This window comes from Dermacentor albipictus, chromosome 10, assembly GCF_038994185.2.
Source record: "Dermacentor albipictus isolate Rhodes 1998 colony chromosome 10, USDA_Dalb.pri_finalv2, whole genome shotgun sequence".
NCBI classification, from domain to species: Eukaryota; Metazoa; Arthropoda; class Arachnida; order Ixodida; family Ixodidae; genus Dermacentor; species Dermacentor albipictus.
The window spans coordinates 69,454,219-69,478,243 of record NC_091830.1 but is presented as its reverse complement, the minus strand read 5'-3'; the positions used below and the strand labels follow the sequence as shown (position 1 = coordinate 69,478,243).

General features: G+C 46.0%; 1 protein-coding gene across 1 annotated transcript in view; it reads left to right on the top strand.

Moving 5' to 3' along the window:
- LOC135899525 (phospholipid-transporting ATPase ABCA3-like) overlaps positions 1-24,025 on the top strand; it is a 138,310-nt gene that overhangs the window by 37,100 nt on the left and 77,185 nt on the right. Inside the window, exons 6-12 of the mRNA XM_065428809.1 lie at positions 1,315-1,540; positions 7,243-7,434; positions 8,913-9,091; positions 13,284-13,409; positions 14,506-14,623; positions 16,812-16,966; positions 21,291-21,446. Coding sequence (XP_065284881.1) covers positions 1,315-1,540; positions 7,243-7,434; positions 8,913-9,091; positions 13,284-13,409; positions 14,506-14,623; positions 16,812-16,966; positions 21,291-21,446 — 1,152 coding nt within the window. The remainder of the gene's footprint in view (positions 1-1,314; positions 1,541-7,242; positions 7,435-8,912; positions 9,092-13,283; positions 13,410-14,505; positions 14,624-16,811; positions 16,967-21,290; positions 21,447-24,025) is intronic.

Here is a 24,025-nt window from a genome sequence, read left to right as displayed (position 1 = left end):
TACTCCACGATGACCCATGCCTGTGCTGTGTAGCGTTAATGTTCCAGAGCTTCTAGTGGACCTTACCTAGACCTAGAGTTAAGACAGAAAATGGAAGTTTATGAAAGTTTTGAAAACAATTCTAGCATAGAAAGGTTCCAGAATAAGTAATTTTTCCAGAAAATCACCAAAAGGACTTCAGTGCGGCTTTATGCAACACATATTATTTGCCATTGCTGTCCCTTTGCTTTGGGTCCCTTGTTAAAGCAAAGCACGGGAACAATAGAAATGTTTCGTTAACTTCTTGCTTTCAGTCTTGTTATTGTCAAAGTCCAGATTAGTTTAACCCATGCCAACTGGCCCAACAACTATTCCACTGTGGTACAGTTTCCTGTAGCCAATAATTTATAACCGGATTGAAATTCTAATTCAATGCAATCTCTTCGTATTCTTGCAACGAAAGAGTTCGAAATATAACAAATAAAGTTAAACGTTATGAATTATATGCGCCTTGAACTTTGCAACGCTTCTAAATGTTTTGAAAAACCCACATGTGCTCATCAGGCGCGGTAACGTTATTACAACGTGGCTGGCGTACAAGCGCGCTCACTTAGTTTGGTCGTGAATTGGAATAAAATTCAATGATTACTCTCGACAAAAGGGAGTGACCAGAAGCCGAGGATTAAACTTGGCTACAACGCTTATTTATGAGCTAGAACCGTGCACTGTGCCAACACGTTATCATTTGACTTCATGAAAAACAGGAAGAGGCCGCTTAATTAGATGAAATTGCCCTGTTCAACATCAGAGGTTACACATGCCTATGCTACAGGCTACAAGCTCGAAGATATCGTTTGGTGGGGTCTGTACCTCGTCAGATACAAACACTAGTGAAGTGGGAATATTAGTAGAACAAGATACATGGTGAAGAATAGACGATTCCTTAATAAAGCAATGACATGCGCTTTTCTTCCCATTTCAGCAAACGCTACATTCTAAAAAAAAATTGCGCAAATAATAATTCACTTAGATCTAAATACTTCAAACACCTTCTTAATCAGCTAGCTACTCACATATGAAAGGTTTATAACAAAAGCTGCAAAAGACAAACCTTATCTTCGCAGTAATATAATACCAATGTCACTTCTTTCTCGGGAAACATATCTTCCTCCTTAATTTTTTATTCAGATGTTCTTTTAAGCGGGCGTGGAGAGGTGCATGCAATACGTTCATATTATACGGGGCGATCTAGAACAGAAAAGGTGCCATATGATGAATCCACGCTATCTACAATGCTTCAATGAGAACTCAAATTTTTTTCGTTACATTTTTCAGGAACACCAAGGTGTAATGGGGCTCTCAGATGCCGAGTTCTTCCTTGGCCACTTTCTAACGGCTCTGATCATCGGCCTCATTGAAATTGCCATCGCTATTCCAGTGTTTCTCATAGAAGGAAAAGGAGCCCATGGAATGAACGCGGGTCTCGTGACCGTATCGTGCGTCATCTTTCAAATTGGCTATAGCCTGCTTATCATACTCATCACGTGGGTGTTCCCTAAAGGTGAGCGCAGAGAGATATAGTGCATCGCAGCGACACAGCCTTCGTAAGCTGTGACCACAGAAACGGGCCGTATAGAAATGATCGCCGAAATAAAGTATGCGAGTGGTGTGAACTTGATAGGCACCGCAGGTTGCTCATTTCTTTGGCACCCGTTCCTCGCTGGCCACTCAGATATTTATGCAGTTTCGCAATTAATTGGCGCTGCTAGTCGTATACGGCATCGAACAACATACTCGCTTTAATGTCATCATTGTTAACAAATATTTGCCTGGCCGTCCAGCCAACTCCCGATTGCCGAAACAAGAAAACGAACGGGGCTATAGAAATGAGCTATTAGAACTACAACACATTCAACGGCTGCGCGAAGTGATTCTATCCTTAACATTGGCGTTTGAAAGCGTACTTATCGAGTGCATTCATTGCATAATACGTATTTTATGGAGCCGCTTCTGAGGATATTTTGATTCTGCAATACAACAGTGTCTTTCTTCGAACAAAGCGCAAGTGCACGTAATGATACCTTCAGTGCCTGAACAGCTGACATACTTCTTGAATAGATTTGAGCAACTAGGCCTGCAGTGAAGTTGAGACATTCTCGTTCCAATCAGAAACATTCTGAAAAGTTCTAAAGCACGCCAAGTTTCTGACTAAGTTTCAAAGTGGAATAATGGTACTCAGGTCACGTTCCTGGACATTCGACATAGGATAAATGATAGAGGAAAGAACTAGCTTTCGCCTGTTTACAGAAACTACCCTTCTATGGCACAACAATACTGTGCCATTATACAGCTTGGTCAGAAATGTCCAATATGTATACCGTATTAAGACTCTACATGCCTACATTGTAAGAATATGCTTTCTGCACTTCATATAAGTAGTTCGTGGGTGTCTTTGTTTCTCTCACTCGTGCTTGTGGTTGAAGTGGAAACGACCACCCTATATGTTGATTCCATTAGTAAACCTCTAAAGCTGCACCTTACTAGAGTCATTGCAACATAACGAGGCTGTCCCAAAGCCGTTGAATATTTGCCAAATTGGCATAGCCAGCACACAAGGTGGCGTTGTATTCCTTATTATGAGGCAACTCCGGAGTAATAAATCCTTGTTTGAAACTATGCATTTTGTGACGCTATAATGCAAATGGCAGCTAGAACACGTCAAGCTTTCTTTCTTATTTCATACAAGATCATGAATGCAATGGGGGAAGTACGCACTATGAAAGTGCTATACGATTACGTAAAAGTTCAATAGCCAATTAACTACTGTCGTACACTGCATTCAGAAAGTACGATGATGTCCTTACAGAATGTCCTAAAAAGGTTGCAAAAATTTGTAAAAATAGTAGATAATGAAAATGCTGATCCGAAGATAAGCACTCTAGAATCACGGTGTAATGCGCCATTTAGTAGACCACTCCAGACACGGATATGGACACCTTCAATGTGATTCTTTAGGGGTGTGTTGGGAAGCAACTCCTCGTTTTTAGGAATATCAGCACGCGTGTGACCATTGCACAAAATAAGCTCATTGCACTGGGTATGTTTCCCAAAGAGCTTGGGTCACTGGCTATGTGCAACTGGGCATGTACTGCTGGGTATGTTATACGTGCAAATGGGTATGTGCCGCTGGGTATATTTCCAAATTGACAGCTTGGGCCACTGGTTATGTGCGACAGCATGTGACACTGCGCATGTTTGCGAATAGACAACTTGGACCTCTCCTTATGGGCAAGTGGGTATGTGCCATTGGGTACGTTTCCAAAGAGAGAACTTGGGCACTGGGCATGTGCAAGTGGGAATGTGCGACTCGGTATGCTACTGAACAAACAGCTTTGGTCACTGGGTATGCGCAAATGGGTATGCGCCACTGACTGAGTATGTTACCTAACAGCTTGGATCACTGGGTATGCCCAAGTGGGCATGCGCCGCTTGGTATGTTTCCGAATAGGCAACTACACAGCACACTATACAGCAAAGAAGCAAACGCATGTGGCATTGTGTAGATTTCCTAATAGTCAACATGGGCCATTTTTGTGTGAAATTGGACATGTGCCACTGGGTATGTTTTCAAAGAAAGGAAATGTCCGACTGGGTATGTTACTGAACAAACAGCTTTGGTCACTGGGTATGTGCAAATGGGTATGCGCCACTGAGTATGTTACCGAACAGCTTGGATCACTGGGTATGCGCAAGAGGGCATGCGCCGCTGGGTATGTTTCCGAATAGACAACTACACAGCACACTATACAGCAAACACGCAAACGCATGTGGCACTGTGTCGATTTCCTAATAGTCAACGTGGGCCATTTTTAACGTGCAAGGGGGCATGTACCACTGTGTATGTTTCCCAACAAAAAACTTGGGCCGCTGTTTATGTCCAAGTGGGTGTGTGCCACCCGGCATGTTCCCCGAAGTAACAACTTGGGCCACTGTCTATGTCCAAATGGGCATTTACTACTGGGTACATTCCTTAACAAACAATTTGGGTCACTGGGCATATACAACAGGGCATTGGGCAATCGGGTGCGCTTCCAAAGAAACAACTTGGGACATTGTATATGTGAAAGTGAGCATGCGCCTGTCGGTATGTTTCGAAATAGACAACTTGAGCCAATGGGTACCGGCAAAAACATGTGGCACTGCGTAGGTTTCCGAATAGACAACGTGGGGCATTTTTACAGCGAAGCTGTTTAGGGGCTAGGTTCTAGTGATTCTCGTCTCCGTGGACCTAGACCACATTTTCTACATGGGCCGATCCCGACGATAGTGCAATACTACGCAGAGAGAGAGAGTGATTGTGAGGAGGAAGAGGCGCTATTTTCTGCAGCCCTTTAGGGAGCACGACTCAGCACCTTCCAGGCCGACCCGCGGCGGAGGTGAAGCAGGCGTTAAGCACTCCCCATACATGGGCCGATCCCGAAGACAGTGCAATACCGGGCCGACCCGCGGCGGGTGCACTTCGCCATTAAAGGGCCCACATTCACAGCTTCGCTCGTCATCCTTCTTCACAGATTGGAAGTGCACTGAATTTTTTGCATTTCGCCCACATCTAAATGCGGCCGCCGTGACCGGGATTTGATCCCGAGACCTCGCGCTTAGCAGCGCGACACCGTAGCCACTAAGCCACCATAGCAGCTGCTACTGGGTATGTTCCCAAACAAACAACCTGGGTCGCTAGGTATGTGCAAATGGGCATGTGCCGCTGGGTATATTGTAGCACTCTTCAATCAAGCATATTACAGGAATGGTTTATAGTGAGTGAGTCTACCAAGAAATTAAAGAATCAAACACTTCTAATCAATTTGCAAGCTGATTTAATTGGAGCCCATTCAACAAACAACCACGTCTGTTCACTGGACACACTTCCCTCGCGCCCTGAAGACGAGGAGCCACGCCGTGACTTCTAGTTGGAGGGGGACTCGAGCACTGTCGAGTGCCCGTGCACGAGAGACACGCGCTGTGTCACCATGCGCGAGGGTTGCTGGCGCTCTTCTAACGTCGTTGCGATGAGGCCCTTGCAATGGTACCTCGGTTATTCAGGGTATCCAGGCGAGAGTGTTAGGAAGTGACATGTGGAGACCTCTCTGCAGAACTATAGTCTCCTTCGAAGACGTATAGTCCCGATGCATGTGAAACAAACTTGATATATCCATGACTTTTCATTGCCTGTTGTAGTATTAAGGTTTCATGCGGACTACGTGTACGACCTCCGCAAGGTTGTGCCGCTTCGATCGCTCTTGTCCATGAAGTATGACTTCGTAATCCAGGTCACCTGCTCGGTGAAAACCGTCGTAAAGACCAAAGTATCGGCAAAAGTGTTTTTCAGATAGTCCGCGACGACTCACTGGTGTCCACACCCACTCTTTACCGCCTGGCTGTTACTGAACTCCTCTGCTGTGCAGGTTGTATACCTGGCGCTCCTACGTTGTTGCTGGCGAATGCGGCACCGTGCCTACTGTGTGACGTCTTTAGCTCGTTGTAGGATGCCGTCGACGGCGTACGTGTTGTTGTCATCATCTACTGGTAACATGGCATCCAGTGCGGTTCTGAATGAGCTAACATAGATCAGTTGAACTGGACTGACCTGAGCTGTCTCCTGTACAGACGTATTATGGGCGAAAGTAGCGAAAGGTAAGATTGCGTCCAATGTCTTATGTTCGAGGTCGACATACGCGGACTGCATGCCGGCCGGGCTTCGGTTTAGGCGTTCCGCCAGCCTTTTTTTTTTTTTGTAAGGTATGCAGTACCTTTCCCGTGACTGGCGGGAGTCGTCTTCACCAAGCACTGCATCAACTCAGCCGTGAAGGCTGCTCCTCGATCGGCAGTCCCGATCATGTCTCAGGATTGTGTTATAAAGGAAGAAGATGGCAACTTCAACTGCTGTTCCTCGCTCAAGGCAGGCAGTTCCAGCAAATCGTGCTAAATAGTCCGTCGTTGCTGCCATCCATCTTTTGCCTGACGATGACGTCGGTCCAAGAAGAATTCCAGTCTTCGGAGGGTCTATGAGTTGGATAAGGCCGGCCGGTTTGCGGTGTGTTGTTCTGCGCCTTTGACATATTCTCAATGTGTCTTCACTTAATATTGCGCCGACGTTAACAACTTAGGCCAGTAATATCTGAGATAAATTCTGGCGAAGTTGCGGCTGACAGCTAAGTGACCTGACGATAGTTCACCGTGGCAAGCTTCCAAAATTTCCGGTCGCATGGCTCACTACGAGTAAGAATTTTTCGTGACGGTGCAGAAAGTTCCTCTCGTAGAGCGTATTCTCTTGGAGGCAAAATGACGACAGACCTCTCATCAACGTAGGTGGGACATGCACGTCGTGTCCTTCGAGTTGCTCGGTGAATGGGAACAACTCTGCGTCGGCCCGCTGACACTCGGCGATTTTCGAAGCTTTCGTTACAGTAGGGAACGCGAAGTCTGAAGGAGTAGACTGCACTGGGGAGCGGGACAAGCTGTCAGCATCGCTATGTTTTCTCCCAGACCTGTGTACAACAGTAATGGCGTGTTTTTGTATCCTGAGGCACCGCTTTGCAAGTCGTCCAGATGGGTCCTTTAAGCTGGCCAGCCAGCAAAGGGAAAGGTGATCGGCCTGCAATCGCTCACTTATAGTTTGCAGCGCTTATTCGTTCAATTTCGTGTATTAAGCACACACACTACACAATTCAATAAACCCACTCATTCGGGCTGCAACATTTCTTAAGAAGCTCTGTTAATAGAATGTATTGTTGGACGATTTGGTATCCCTTGAAAAAAAAAAAACGTTTTTTTAGCGCGAAAAAGAAAAGTTTACTGCAATATTTTTGGCCGCATAACTGGTACCTTTTGATGACATCCTGAATTCCTTAATACAGAGTTGAAGTTTTTGTCAACTTTTATGCTTATCGTGCTTTGTTGCCACTGCTTTGTTCTGGTTACAGTATTTATTACATATTTAGGCATTCACTAACCACATGTACGGGGTGTTTAGCTTGGCTGTGGTTACGTATACCACCTCTTTAGCTTCCCTCTAATTTTTAGCTTGTGTCTCTCTTCTGCCCTGCCTTGCTGTAATATGAGGTTCTCAGGGGTTGAGAGTTAGTTGGGTCGCCTATTAGGGTTTCTGCAGCCTCCTGCATGTGGCAAATGGGAAACAATAATTGAAAAAAGAAAAAAAAGCGTCGCACCAGAAAAAAACGCAATGATTACTTCTGTTCTTTACAGGTTGGCTGGCATTCATCATTGCCGTACTTCTGATGGAGGCCGCTCCTGCATTTTTCTCAGACTCGGCCGACTCGGTGCCGTTGCCCGAATATTTCCTCCAATCAAAGACGCAGAAGCTCCTAGCGAGTATTCTGCCACACAGCGGCTTCTACTGTGTACTGAGGATCATCTGCATTGCTCGAGACTATGAAGGTCTGCATGCCCTAGTTCCATTATATGCAGCTATAGGCACAAAGCTATGTGCTGGCATCGTTTATTTTTGAGCTCTCCCTTACTGATAACCCCCCCCCCCCCCTTGATCACGGCCGTCTGTATTGTCTGTGTTAGAGCGCAGCTCTTAAGCGCCCGTTCCTTGCTCACCCGAGGATCGCGGCAAAGGAGGAAAGCGGGGAGGGAGCGCGCCGCCTTCCGTCGCGCGCGAGGCGCCGTGGGGAGGGGAGCGTCAGCGTCGGCGGCGTAACCGAACGAACGAGCACAGCGAATGATGAAAGAGCGAACGCGGAGCGGCATATAAAAGACGCGAGACGCGAACGGTAGAGATCCATGTGAGCGGCACCTTCAGTGACCTGCGCGCAGGAAATCGGTGTCATGCGGACCTGCCCAACCGCTCGATGCGTACTCGTAACTGGTCTCAGCCGCACCGCTCGTTTCGCACTATCGTCTGCTCGCGTCTGCTCTCGCTCACGTTTGTTCGGTACGCTTGGTTTGGACTTGTTCGCGCTTGTTTCTATTGTCACGGTTTGCAATTGTTTTGTAATGTGGCTGTACGCGCGACGCGATTTCTGTAGCACTTTCTGGAAGCGACGCGGCATCAGCGATTACACTAGAAACTCCGACGAGTCGTGTATAAAAGCCGACGTGCTTGCCCCGCAGGTCAGGTTTTCGACGATCGCCGACTCTGCTACATGTCTCACTCAAATTATTTGCCTTAATATATCGCGAAGCGAAAACACGGATAGAGCTGTGCCCAAATTTCGCATTATGGAGTATCGTAATCGCCGCAGAATATTTATTTGGCCATCCTGTCTCGGAGAAGTAAATTGTTTTGCCGATTGGCCACATTCCGTTGGATTATAGTATTGTGTTGTCAATTTCTCAAATCGCTAACAAACACGATAACCATGAATATAAGGTGAACTTTGCGAGGCGTTTAATGAAATATCCTACGCGTCGAAGTAGTTAAAATAGCCGACCACTCAATGTGGAGGCGCACTCTTCCAGCTTTTTCTGTATGCGAAACATTATCATTCTTCTTGTAGAATGTTGTATTGCATAATATGTGATGGTCATGCATCTTTACAAAGTGTAATTCATTTATGGAAAATGTCTTTCTGTAGATTTTATTGGGATTTATGGTTATTCCTGTATTCACAGTAGGGTACTTTACAGCTATTGTAGCCTTATTTACATTTATTTCTCTGTACCCCACCTGCACATTACAATGCTTCAGCGATTGAGGTGTAGTTGAAATAAAGAAAGTAAAGGTGCTCGCAATAAATCTTTCTTTTCAGAACATATATCATTCCCTATAAACTTTCTACTGATAACGACGTTCTTCAAAAGAAAATATCACTCATAGAAAGCGAGCATACAAAAGTCTAAAAAATTTTGTTACGCGCGTGTGTATAGTACAAAGATGAGCTAAACTTCCAAAATTTCGAATACTGCAGAAGGAGCAACATGGTCCCTTGTGACTAGGAGAGTGCTCGGCCTAGACAGCATCACTATTGCGGAAATTTGGGCAACCATGCTCACCTGCGACGTTGTCATGGCGTTCTTAGCCTGGTACCTCTCGAAAGTTCTTCCCTGGAGCACCGATAACCGGCAGCACCCATTATTCTGTCTTAAGGTAGGTACAGCAGCGAGTTTTGACAAACGCTTACCTTTATGCTCATCTCTCTTCATAGCTCTATTTGTACGCTCTATCTGTGTTTTTTTAGCCCCTGGCCCTTTCCCCCGTGAAAGGTAGCCAACCGTAACCACATCTAGTTAACAACACTGCTTTTTATGCATCCTTTGCTTCTTTCTCTTGGCAGACGCTGCCGAAAAATTCTGTGCGAACAGTTGATTCAAATTATTGCCTTGCTGTTATTACGTGCGAACGCATTTTTTTTTCGTTTCAGCGGCTGTGCGACACTGTCCGTCCACGGCGAAATATTTAGCCTTGAACTTATTGGCAAGTCAACTCTTTTTTGGAGCCTAACAAATGAATAGGGCAACGTTATTGCCCGAGCAATAATGTTTCCATGACAACAATTTCCATGATACAATCCGCCATTCCCCTCTAAAGGAAACATTCCGAACCCAAATTCTAATTGCAGGCTTATGACACGTTTATGTGCTTCAGACTGCTTCCAATGCCAGATACTGCCGAAACCATGCCCCCCTCTCGAAGGTTCAATAAATTCTAATAAACATCTATTAGAAACGCATTGTTATGAATAAATGTCGCCACTGTGTTCATTGTAGCACATTTATACATGTCTTGAGGGCTATCATTTCGCATGACGCTTAACGTTTTGTTTGTGTGCTTCAAGGCAGCGAAAGAATGCTGCGATTGCTCAAAGTTCTGAATGAGTTCCTGATACATCTGCTTTGATTTTTTATTGAGAAACTTGGGGCGCTATAAACTAAAACTATTCCAAACTTTTCTATTCCAATTCTGCAATCAGCCCTCCGCGATTGGTCAAAACATTTTTTTTTGGATCACCCCCACTTCGCCTGTCTGGCACGCGACGTCACGCAAACTGCGATAGCTCCCCATATAATATGACATGTACACGCTTATTATGCATGATTGGACAGAACAAAAGAAAAAATAGTTATTTCTGATTCGACACCTTGACCCCATTAGCCCTCGGCTACTCGTCGAAAGTTTTCGGGCTGCAGCCACTTCACTTGCCTGTCACGTAACGTCACAAAACGGCAAAAACTCACCGCGTCAAATTGACGTGTACGCGTTAAACATGCATTATTACGCCGAACAAAACTGAATTTTCTTCTGAATAGCCACAGGCATCCCCGTTCCGAAAGGAATGAAAGATAGCGCCCGCCGATCACTCAGGCACTGGCTACTCGCACCTGCCGGAGAGCATGGGTTTATTTGCGTATAATAAAGCTTCCTGCGTGGCCGTGTAACGTTTTCGTGCACTCTCGGCACGTTTACGACTTCGTTCTGCGAACTCTTCTTTGCTGAGGATCCGGTTTAGTGGCATACATAACCTTCCGTTGCATCCAGCCGCGTTTTTCGACCAGCGCCCGCAACCTAAGTAACGGAAAGCGGACCAATCGCAGACGCCGGCACCACCTTCTTCATTCGGCTATCGACTTTCAGTGCAGTGGCTCGGCTCCCACGAATCCCTCTCCCCTTGAGCGTGATCCTCGCCTCTTGTCAGCCAATTAGATAAGACAGGCCGCTCAGTGTATGCAATGTTATTCGGTTTTCAAGCAAACAAAAGTGACCTCCTATGAACGAGGAGAGCGTTTGACTGGTCTGTTCAGACAACCCTGCGGGTAACCGCCCGATGCTTGCGTCGGCGGTTACGCAAATTTGACGGCAGGAGATTGGAATAAAAACACATTGAACTAGGTTTACGTTATAGGGCCCTTGAATGCATTTTTGGAATATTAGAATAAGCTCCAATAGTGTTTACCTCATTACGCGCACCCCAATTTGGATTCCATATAGAAGCGCTGAATAATTATGCTTACCAGCCACTTGAAGTACCCGCTATAAATAATTTAGCGCCTAGTATGACCTTCAACTAATTGATCACATAAAAAAAGTCGCAGTTTCGCTGGAAAGTGACACATCGATTGCGATAGCAAATTAGTAGGCAGGTATACGAAGTAAGGATAGTTGTTTTATCGGCGGTATAAATGAGCAAACATTCGCTCACTAACTAAATTAACAAGCATAGTACAACGCGCTTACAAGTAAACATGACCACATCTCACTCGATGACCGTGGAAACTCCCTATGAAAATGCTGGAGTGAGGAAGCGTGGCAAGAAGCAGCGAGCCAATTGACCTTCGTGCCGACTCTCGTTTCAACGCGAACTAAGCGTCGAAGGCACAGCGCAAACGAAGATATACCAGCGCTCAGCGCACTGTGTCGACATCCCAGATCGCTTTCAAAGTACGGCGGCTGCGCGGCCTCACTGTACCAAGCAACCGCTGGAGTAGAACCCATCCCTCCGTTCCTCCCCTCCCCACGGCGCCTCGCGCGCGACGGAAGGCGGCGCGCTCCCTCCCCGCTTTCCTCCTTTGCACGTGTGAGATTGAGCCGCGATCCTCGGGCGACCATTGCAAGTTTCACTTGCACATACAACATACGGTGCGCGGCAACTATAATATCGAGCTTGTACATTATATGGAACCTCACGGCAACGACGACGGCACAAAGGCGCCTGGAGTATCTGTGTAATTGTTATATATATATATATATATATATATATATATATATATATATATATATATATATATATATATATATATATATATATATATATATATATATATATATCCCGAATCCCGCCGCGGCCGGGATTCGATCCCGCGACCTCGTGCTTAGCAGCCCAACACCATAGCCACTGAGCAACCACGGCAGGTGTGTGTGTGTGTGTGTATATGTACATATATATATATGTAAATATATATATATATATATATATATATATATATATATATATATATATATATATATATATATATATATATATATATATATATATATATATATATATATATATATATATATATATATATATATATATATATATATATATTACATATATACACACACACACACACACACACCTGCCGTGGTTGCTCAGTGGCTATGGTGTTGGGCTGCTAAGCACGAGGTCGCGGGATCGAATCCCGGCCGCGGCGGCCGCATTTCGATGGGGGCGAAATGCGAAAACACCCGTGTGCACGTTAAAGAACCCCAGGTGGTCGAGATTTCCGGCACTACGGCGTGTCTCATAATCAGAAAGTAGTTTTGGCACGTAAAGCCCCATAATTTAATTTTACACACACATATATATATATATATATATATATATATATATATATATATATATATATATAACCTCTTTATTAGAATCTCGATAAACGGAAATCGCTGAAATGGAACTGCCTCTTAAACGCCACGCCATCCTCATGGTTGGTTGGTTCATACAGTTGTATTCAGTTTTGTTTCTCCGCATTGTCCTACAATGTCCTACAGATGTCGACCAAGTGCCGAAACGGGACATGCGAATTTCCCTTGGACATACGTGAAGATCCCGTGCGTGATCTTTGGATGTCTGTGGGATCGTCCGATGCACGCGAATTGGCGTTCTAAGAAACGTCCCACGAACGTCCTAGTTGGTAATGGGACGTCCAAGAAATGTTTAAATATAAATATTTCTTATTGCATAATCGCAAGTACGTCCTAAGGATATCTTTGTAACGATGTGGGACGCTTTTGGGACATTGTCCAAAGGACATTTGTTGGACATCCATGTGTGGATTTAGGACATCCACAGGGCGTCCATATTAGTCGTATAATAATAGGGACGCTGCCCAGAATGCGTCCTAGCAGTTTAGGAGGCGTGCTGCACTGCTAGGACGCATTCTGAGGAGCGTCCCTATTACGTTAATAGACTCCGTACGTATCACTAACAGTAAATGGAACTCCTAATAAGTGGAACCAACTTCCCCTGGTCCCTTGAGATTCCGTTTAAAGATAGTCCACTTATAATACAATCCCCCAGAACAAGGCAGGAGGAGCACATCGTACAAACAAGCCAATAAACATGTAAAAAAACGTTGTCAGTTCAAGTTACAAATAAACAAAGATACGGTGTCAAAGAATATAAACATGTGGGTAAGCTGTCCGGCAACCTTTCGTCCCCATGACACAGTGTATAGTAATAGAAGCAGAACAGTGTGTCGTACTACATTTGGTACTTAAATTCGGTACGTGTTCAAATAAGTAAACGTTTTCTCTTATGACCACGTTTGGGTTATGCGTATCTTGTGCTCGATGCTCGCAGCCCTCGTATAGGAAGCCCGGAGGCGCTGGACCCACAGTAGAAACGAAAGACAAGCAAGACGCCTACCGATTCGAGGAACTTCCGCCAGAAAACAAAACTGTCATCGCCATTGATAATCTGACCAAGGTGGGGAAAGGATGACAATGCGCTAGTAGTATACTACGCTTGAATGAAAAGCTTACGAGAAGATCAATACACGTTGCGTTTTTTTTAATTATTACTGCCCGTTGGCCCTTTGTGTCACTCATTCCAATTCATTTTATTACCTTAAGGACTCTTAATAAAAAGGGTATCACATTATATCACATGACGCATTACAGTCGCTTAACAAATATCATCCTGAAGTGAACATTTCTTGTAACCTAACAACAGCGATTGCAGAGAAACAAGATAAACACAGTTGCATCGTGAAATTTTCCTCGCGGTAATTTTTTTTTCGCTCCTTAGATGCTCAAAGTTTGACTCCGCTAAAGTTTTAAACCTAAGTACTTAACTCGCATAAGCAAAAAAAAGGGGGGGGGATATCTCTCTGAATATACTTAAATTTATTCAGATCGGTTAATTAGCGGCATTCTACGAGCATTTTACTATTTTAATTACATTATGATGAGCTTTCAGACGTAAGGGCATATGAGGCTTAGAATGCAGCATTGGAGGGCACGAAGAAATGCAAATAATTCGTGATAATCATCCACTGCAAAGTGGCATCGCATTCAATTGTTTTTGTAGGCTTGTTTCGTATTTAGTGTTTTTACTTTCTTCACTACTAAATTGCTCCCGTGCCTATTATTTGTAACTACTTTTCATTCCCACAAGCTCAAGAGTATTTGTGCATACTCGCACGCAATCTCAAATATTAGAACGTGAATTCATGCTAATTCTACAATGATTTATGCTATGCATTTATCCTATAGTTTTCTTGTCAATTGAAACCTCGAAGAAGGAAAAGCATGACACAAACCACTTCAAAAACACAATGAAAGACCAGTGTTCCTTTATTAAAAACACGTCAAAAAGAGGAGTATCGTGTATGAACACAAATGTGAAACATCTAACTTACCGCAACATCCCTTAACGTCGGTGATGCCTGTTTAGTCAGTGCGAGAAGTAAATGACAGTTGTGGGCATGGCGGCTGCAGTATATCAGAAGAGAAATGGTCATCTCGCCGAGCCTAACGTTAAAACAGCTCAAATGCCGTTTTCATCGCTGTTATTTCAACAGGCTTATGGTTACGTGCGAGCGTTGAATGGCGTTGACACGAAAGTGTACGAGTCGAAAATCACAGTACTTCTCGGGCACAATGGAGCCGGGAAGACGACTCTGATGAGCATATTGACAGGTAAGCAACAATTAAACAGCTAGATTAATTTGCTTGGCTGCATCAGGGACGCAGTCGCTGTAGGGCACGTGAAACGTCTTGCGCCTGCTGCAGACGGCGTACGGACACTAGGGTACAGAAATTGCGTATCCAAACACACGGGTTACATTCCTTGGTGCATTATAAAGGTTACACGGCATACGTAAGTTACAGTTAGTGGGGGTCTCATTCTCTAACTTTGCAATCGTGCTTAATTCCTATTCGTAGTGAACCCGCTCGTTTTGCAGTGGGCGTTTGAGAACGGGGGTTAAAAAAATGACTTCGCCCTCCACCAGTGGCACCCGAGCGTGCCCAGAGCCGTTCAAGGCCGCCGCACTCGAAGGTAGCTGGGACTCCGGCGCTTGTCTCAACCTCCTGCCCTTGAGCTCGCTATCCAAAGGGGACACACTCCGCGCTGGTCAGAGGGGTCGGACATCACTTTGTCTTGCTGTTCGACCCTCTTCAAGCCATTTCTGAACCCTACGTGTCGAACGCAAGGGCCCATGGCCGAGAAAGCGTAAGATCCCTGCAACAAACCGCGCAGCTGTAAGCGTGGTAAATCCTGATGAAGACAGCCTTGATTTTGATAGATTATAAATGCTACGGCAGAGTGAGTGTTCTCAAACCGTGACCATTCCTGCTCGGATGAACAGACGTACTGCCGAACTACGTATAAGGACGCGGGCGAGGCTAAATTTAGCTTCGATTGCGTCACGCGTTGCGCAACAACGTCGCCGTCTGCAAACGCGACACATGCGTCCTCAAGTCCATGTGTTATTTCCTTTGCACAACGACATCAAAGAAAGGCTTGTGGGCGTGATTGTTTGCAAAGATGTAAGCGGTACTGCTATACATATTTTCGTTAGGTTGGTTTTATCATGTGACCTCCTTTAAACCTTTTCAATCACGTTTCATGTCAGAAAGAAAAAGGAGTCGTACAGAATATGCAGGCCTTGAGTGTCGAAATAAATTTACGCACCCTCAGTGACAGGAGAGAGACTGGTGGCGGCGAGTCCTACACAGTGGAGTTCTTTTCGATCAAGTACAGGCCGTCCAGAATGCCCATGATACGGCGGTAAGGTTAAACCTTAGTGTCCCGACGTGGGAGCCGCCTGCGTCAACCTAAGGGTTGACCTTCAGTACATTAAATAAAGTTCATCATACCATACCATACCATACCATACCATACCATACCATACCATACCATACCATACCATACCATACCATACCATACCATCAGTGACACCGCAGTGCGCGCGCAATAGAGCAATGTAACGCTTCAAAAAGCTTGGTGCCTCATGACTACTGTATGTAGCCTCTCGTTGCTCCTCCATCCCTCCCCATTAAATAACGTAGGTACAGCGCAACAATTTTTTAGGAAGGAAAAGCAAAGAGACAGGAAAGAACGCTGACTTTCAGCTGAACTTTTTGAACAAATTCTGGTCCTATTTATACAAGGAAAGAGAAACGCGTATGTGATTACACGTGATAACAGTGTTGACCGATGAATGAAAATTCTCTATCAGCCCTCCTGATGAAGAAAGCTTCTAAAATGTCTCTCTTTTTTTTCGTTCTTGCTGTTTTTCAGACGCCTTGCCTTGTGGAATAACGGCTCGCATTTGCACTCTTTGCAATACACAGCCGTATGGCTGTCATACCCATTTCTTACGTTATAGGCTTGCTGCCTGGCTCGATCCTTAAAGCATTGGCCTGCATGACCTATTCTTCCCACAGTTTCTTCAATAAACTCAGTTGAAAGTCAGCGTTATTTCCAGACTCTCTGTTTTTCCTTCGCGAAAATTGTTGCGCTGTACCTACGCTATTTAGTACGAACCAAATCGCCCAAATCAAGCTTGAGGAAGCAACATACATTAATTACTAAGTTTACCGTCGTCGCAGGTTCGCCTCATAGCTAGGTTACTCAGTAATAAACCTCTTGGTATAAAGATATGTGTTCTTTAGTGAAAGTATATATACTTCCTATAAAAGGACCACTATGTGTGTCGGGAGTATATATATCGGAATAAGGCCACAGAAGGTACAGGTAATACAGATGTTCATTCTGCCTTCGAAAAATTTGGCGCTATTTATTTACGACTCCGACCATTTCTTGACTTCACTTCACAAGCTTCACAAGTGGTTTATTCAGTGCTTCGTTTGAATTACATAGGTATGCAGGCCCCAACCAGTGGTAATGCAACAGTCTGTGGCTACGACGTCGCGAAGCAGCGTTACCAGGTGCGTCAGCGGGTCAGCTTCTGTCAACAGACAGACATCTTCTTTGAAGACATGACTTGCACCGAGAATCTCCAATACTTTGGATCGGTACGCACCATGCAAATTTTCTTTGGCCATGCATTTCAGGCGAAGCATTATTTAGGAAGCCTTCAGCAAGCTCAAGCCAGGTCATATAAAATATTTCGGTGCACCTAAAAATGGAATTTCCCGTTTACAAATCCACCGAATATGGCTACAGTTTCCAAATAGGCCTAATTATGTCTGTAGTATCCAACCCAAATGAGGGTATATGCAGTCGTTAATTAGTAACATTAAACATAGCCTCAATTTATTGGTTTTGTGTGGAGTGCGAAGTGATAAGCTAACGGAGGAGCTCGAAAATAGCCAATGTGTTTTATCTGCGTAGTAAGGGCTCATTTAAGGTGCGTCACATGATTTACCATAATTTGTGGGTTCTGTGGGCACGAAGGCCACATCACCCACAACGAAGTCCGAAACTCCGCCCCCTTCAGGCGCGACAGGCTCAGCTACCGCGCATCAGGCGCACACCTAGCGCGGAGACGAGTGCTTGTTGGTGCAATGATCGGACAATAGGAGAGGGGGAGAGCTGCAGAGGGCTAAATCTAAAGCCTCTTAAACTTCGCGAACTAGCGATACTCTCCTCCTTCGCCTTGACTCCTCGTTTCTCCTCTCTCTCACGCTCCCTCCTCAACCGTGACGCCACCTACAATGCTCGAGCGTAGCAACGGCGCCAATATGCGCTCATCGCCACTCCGTAGACGCTTCTCGAGCAAAAATGGCGCTGAAGCAAGGCGCGAGGGCCCACGTGGTGCTAGTAGGCCAATAGCGACGCGGCGGCGGCCTCGGCCAGAGCGCGCGAGGAGGAGGCGGCATCCTTCAAAGCGTGGCACTACTTTACGAAGTTCAAGGGGCTTTAGTTAAATCTACCCGGGCTCCGCTCGCCATTTTCCACGGCTGCTCCTGCTTTCGGTCGCGATGCGATCAGTACATAGCGTCTTTTATGGGTGATACCATTTTACCGTTCGATGCTAACGCACTACCGTCGACGGTTATCGTGAGATGGGTTCTTCCGAATTTGTTTCTTCCTTATTTTTCATTTTATCCTACTGCCTCCTCCCAGTTATCCCGCTCTCACTTCCTACCTCCCCCATGTGTTTAAACCGGCTTCATGATTTCTTGTTAATAAATTGATTGTCTAAGTCGCCCTAATTAACACCAAAGGCCGTGGGTTCTACTCTCACGAAAGGTCCAGGGTTCGACTCCCTAGAGTATTGGTGCCGGACATTGGAAATCCGAACATCGGGTTTTTCGTCCCATGAGGCGTGTAAGGCTTTAGAAGTGTAAGTGTAACATTTGTAACTATCGCAAGTGTAACTGTATTCTACCGTCTTCCGCAGTCCTCCCCAAAAGGCAGCATCTGGTGTTGAGAGTCGCGGTGGGACTGACACTCGCGCTACGAGGCTGTACGGAAAGTCTATTTTACCAAAATTCAATGTACGGAGTCTATTTTGACGCGTTGAGATAAACTTGAGCATTACGCCTAAATCGTCATACCTCAATTTACTTGCGTATAACGTACGGCAACGTTTGACTTGGAAAATGATCGATATCCAACGAGGAAAAGTGTTCAAAATGTGCGGGATCCCGTTTTAACGCGCTCATGCTATACTCAATAGTGCGACCCATGCTTTTCTTGCTCGCTGCGTCAGTAGCAAACAAGCTTGCCCACTGACGTAGCTGGCTACGTCAGTGGGAAAACCCGGTAGCCGTCCAGCGCCTGTGTTTGTAAACAGTGCAATGATCTCTAGGGAGCTCCTATCAAATACATGGGAACTGAGATAGCCCTTTTCTCGGCTACCACCGCACCAATTTCGATTAGGCTTGTTGCATTCGGAAGAGAAATTTCGATTAGGGCAGGCAAATCTTTTTTTTAATTGTTGGAAATTGCAAATTTTCGGAAAACGATGCTATCACCTTTACAGTTCCGTGACTCAACAATGAAACACGATATCGCAATTCTGCTAACTCATTCTAATAGCAAATCAAGAACGGACAAAGTTGACGTGTTAGACATGGCTTTCGATGCTCTAATAGTTGCAGTTTACAGAAATGCGGTATCAGTTTTTGTTGCGAAGCTGTGATCTGTAAACTCGGACGATCTAATTGTTTTAGCTAACCAAGTTGTGGCAATTTTTGTAAAAAAAATCGAAGGCCTAAAACAAAATTATGCTTCCTTCATTCACTAGAATTTAGCTTTCCCTCTTAAATTCAACAAATTTCACCTATATTAGTCCGACGGTTGCCTCCTAAAAGTGATTCTGCGTTTTACATGTCTTTCATTAGGCGGCATCGGATATGACCCCGAGCTAAGACTTCCTCTTAAGTGCACTTCATATCCGACAGTGCCACTTTAACTCTTATACACTTCTTCGTAATCTGGGTTTTGGCAATTGCTTGGCGGTAGAAAGAGGGTGCGAATGTTGTTGTGGTGTGACGCATCTCCATTTAAATCCTAATTAAAGCAATCTAACCGGGAAAGCCTACCTTGCCCTGGTCTTGCAACTTCCCCCGCTGTGCAACAGGGTCAGAGAGCAGCCTAATGTAAACGTTACGCGCAACAAATAATCAAGTCTGCCGATTCAAGCAGTGTTTTTTAGAGCGCAGCTATTAGGTGCCTGTTACTGCGGTGAGCGTCGACGTCGGCGTAACCGAGCGAATGATAGTGATCTAGGGAAAGGAAGGACGCTTGGTTCTGCAACCCGTCAGGGAGCACGGCGAAGCGTCATCAGGGGAGAGGGAATGGGTAGTGAAAGATGATAGAGAAAGAGGGAGGATGTGGCCTAATAGACTCCACTATACGCGACAGGTGGCAGTCCTCAGTAAAGTTGCCAGCGTTGTAGCGGGCGCTTATAGGGTGTCTATTCCCGTGATAAACTCCAGCACGCTTCGCAGCGCAGGGAGCTGTGGACACACTGGGAACAGCAGGTCAGTCTCTGTGGCCGCTGGAAGGCCGTGGCGTCTGTAGGTGTTGATCACTGTGGAGCGTTCCTGAGCCAAGGATGGGCAAGCACAGAGAAGGTGCTCCAGAGTCTCGGGGTCCCCGCACCTCTTGCAGGCAGGCGACGTGGCGCGGCCCTTGGCCGAGCGAATGAGCACAGCGAACGACGATAGAGCGAACGCGGAGCGCAGTGGGGGATGAAAGACGCGAGGAGGACAGCGGAGGAGGAGGAGGGTGCGGCGGAACCATGAGGCGGAAAACGGAGGAGGAGGGCACGGCGAAATGGTGAGAAGGAAAGCGTAGAGCGGCGACGACTGCTACGAGATGGCACCAGAGTAGCGCGCGTCGTCGGGGAGGTCAGTCGGCGGCGGTTGCTGATGTGAGTTGCGCCCACGCGTAACCCACGCGCTGATTCTCGCGATCTCCAGATCATCAAGGCAGTCGCGCCACACTTCGCTCCGTTTGCAACGGGCCGCACGATGCAGATTGTCCGCGCCAGCCATTATAACGCGAAATGAAAGCACGTATACACCTGCGCTCAAATTTTGCATTAGGGAAGATTTGAAGTGAGGCTATATTCCCCGATCAGCACAATACCCGGTGTCGCCCTTCTTCTTCATCTGCGGCTCACCAAGTTTGCCCACTGACGTAGCTGGCTACGTCAGTGGACAAACCTGGTAGCCGTCCAGGGCCTATGTTTGTAAACAGCGCAATGGTCTCTAGGGAGCTCATATCAAATACATGCGAACTGAGATAGCCTTTTTCTCAGCTACCACTGCACCAATTTCGATTAGGCTTGTTGCATTTGGAAGAGCGATTTTGATTAGGGCAGGCAAATCTTTTTTTTTAATTGTTGGAAATTGAAAAATTTTCGGAAAACGATGCTATCACCTTAGCAAGAGTGTAGCTTTTTGATGTTCTCGAAGCACTCTAAACTTACTCAGCCGAATTTATAATTGTTCCTTACTGTGCGAACCGTATCTCACGAGGTGACGATATCGACAGCTCAGAATTTATCATCCGCCACGGTGGCTTGAGTGGCGCCACCATCGCGCCGCTAAGCGCGAGGTTTCGATGGCGGCGCGTTGCCGAAACGCTCCTATAGTTAGACTCAGGCACGCGTTAGAGTCTCCAGGTGGTCATAATTAATCATCGCATACAAGTAAGAAGTAGAGTGAAAATACGTGGACAGGGCGCCAGGGAAGCAGACATCCCAGGCGCTGCCAAACTCGCCCCCACTTGACTACTTTCGGTGCTATTTAACAAAATTAATCCGGTGTGCCCCCCCCCCCCTCCTCTCTACGGCGTGCTTCATAGTTCCCCTCTACGGCGAGCTTGGCACGTAATACCCCAAAGTTATTTGTACACTATTGTTTGTCATTTGTTTTGCAGCTCAAGGGAGCACCGTACAAGAAGCTTAAAGAATCCATCCAGAATACACTGCGTGTGGTCCAGCTCGAAAACAAGGCCGAAAACATGCCGAATGAGCTTTCTGGTGGCATGAGGAGGAGGCTGAGTATAGCCCTTACCCTTGTTTCTGATCCAGAGGTAAGTTCTTGAAAGCAAAAGCTGAATCAGCTGTTCCCGCCATTTCGGTGTCAGGTTGCGATTGCAATCAGCATTACCGTCCTCATACTTCATTGCATTACAAGGACCCCTCGCAACTAACTCCCAATACAGCGGTCTTGCGCCAGCTTACCCATGCTTTGCCTGCGAATTTCCCAACTGCATTACACTACCTAGTTCACTGCCCTCACTGACTCTGTTGCCTTTGTTTCGGTACCCATTCAGCAACTGTGGTAGATAATCCGTTATCTTCCCGAAGAATTACATGGCCTTCCAAACTAAATTTCCTACTTGTAATAGAATAGTGGCTCGGTCAGTTTTAATTCGATTAGCATTCTTACAGCCCTTCACCAACTTTCCAAAGGCTAACTGACTATCTGCGTCTCTAACCACTTTCCGGTCAACTTGGGTTACTGGCCCGTCCATAGACTTCTGGCCAGCGCGTCGGGCTGCTGTGCTGAAGGAACAAGGTTAGAAAGCAACCGTCGAAACAACTTGGGTCGCTGGGTACGGGACAATGGGCACGCGGCAACAGATATGTGCCGATGTTCAGTGAACCTCTTGGACACCAACTTGGCAACTGGCAAGAATGTGCGACTTCGTTTGGGCCGAGCTTGAATTAGCCTCTCTTACATCAATTTCGGTCACTGGGTATGCGTTACTGGTTATGTACCGATCTTGAATGAACCCTGTTTTGACGTCAACTCGGCTCACCTTATATGTGCTGTTGGGTATATGTCACTCTTCAATAAACCTCTTTGACCCTAACTTTGGTCAATATAGGTGCGGCCCGTTGGGCATGTGCCGTTCTTCACTGACCAAACAACTTTAATGTCACTCCCGTGTTGGAGGGAACCAAACCCGCTTCTATGTTTACTCGGACAACCTTCTCTGAATATATTCGCCCACGCACCACACGCGGACTTCGTGGCGGTGCCGCCAGATGGCACAGCACGCCAAGAGAAGTGCCAGAAGGAGCCAGGCTGCATATATGCGTGACACATGACGCGTTTCGGCAGTGTACTAGGCTGTGTCGCTACATCGCTGAGATGCTCATCGCATTAACGTCCACGTTTTTTTTGCTTTCTTAATCCACACCATTCACTCACTATCTCAACCTTATATCCAGTGCTCGATATCTCCCTTTGCTGGAGGGGAGTTTCCCACACGTACATGGGCCGCTTGTCTGTATGTATGGACGTAACTACACATACATACATACATACATACATACATACATACATACATACATACATACGTACATACATACATACGCACACATACATACATACATACATACATACATACATACATACATACATACATACATACATACATACATACATACATACATACATACATACATACATACATACATACATACATACATACATACATACATACATAGATGAATGCACTGTTGATCCCAAAGTGACGGCGGGATATCCCCCCTCGTCTGCTTGAGTCGGGGATCCGGCCCTACCCCGCCCCCCTAACTTTATTTTCTGGTTACACCTATCATCTTTCGTTCTACCACCCTTTTCGCGGTCACTAGCTTCCTTGCTAACCTCCAAGTTTCTGCCCCATAATAAGCGCCGGTAGAATGCCTTAACTGTACACTTTCTTTTCTCTTCAAACTTAAAAATATGAATTCTGGCGTTCTACATACCACCAAAAGCGCAATATGGTTTTGAGCGAAGCTGTGAAGGCGGGACTCCGGAATAATCTTGACCACCTAAACTTACTTAATATGCGCACCTAAACATATGTACAGAGGCTCGCGGCCATCGAAGTGCTGCCGCCGCAGTCGGGGAACCGAACATGCAATCTTGGGCTTCGCAGCTCAACGCCCCAGCCGCTCAACCACTTCTACTTCCACTCACGACTTCGTAATGCATTCCCTATGCGCTACAAGCTTCTTTTTATTATTCTACTTACGGCGTTGGGGACGTAACACTGACAAACACACAAGCGTTGTTTGCAGCGAAACGCACAGAGACGCGCCGCACTGTTTACATCGTCATCATGAGCTTGTTTTGAAGACTGACCCCCGTATTTGAGAATGTTACTCCACTCAAAATTACACTTCGGTACAGTGATGATGGTGATGATAATTTTTCTTGGCGTCCCTTTTATAGCGGGGCGGCGAACGATCGTCTAGTCGGCTTGATCTAATCAGGTTTCACTACAACTGTCGCAGTTTATCGATTTGCCTATCTCTTCTCGTACTTTTCGCTCTTAATTAAAGGCTGTTTAATTGTAACGACTCCGCTTCTATCAATCTCTTCCCTATGAATCCCTTCCCTGCTTTTAATGCGTTAGATCTCTTAGGGCACTTCACGCACCATTTTTCCGCCTTCCTGGGTCAATAGGTAATCTGTAGTCGATCAGGTAGCGCATCCTGCTGCAGTGCTGAGGCAACGGGGTTCGAAACCCACCGCTGGACCAACTTCGGTCACTCGGCACATGACACTGTGAGCATACGTGCCGCTCTTCAAAGAACCTCGTCCACGTGGTCACGGGTCACCGTACGCTGCGGGACTGGGTAGGTACCGATGTTC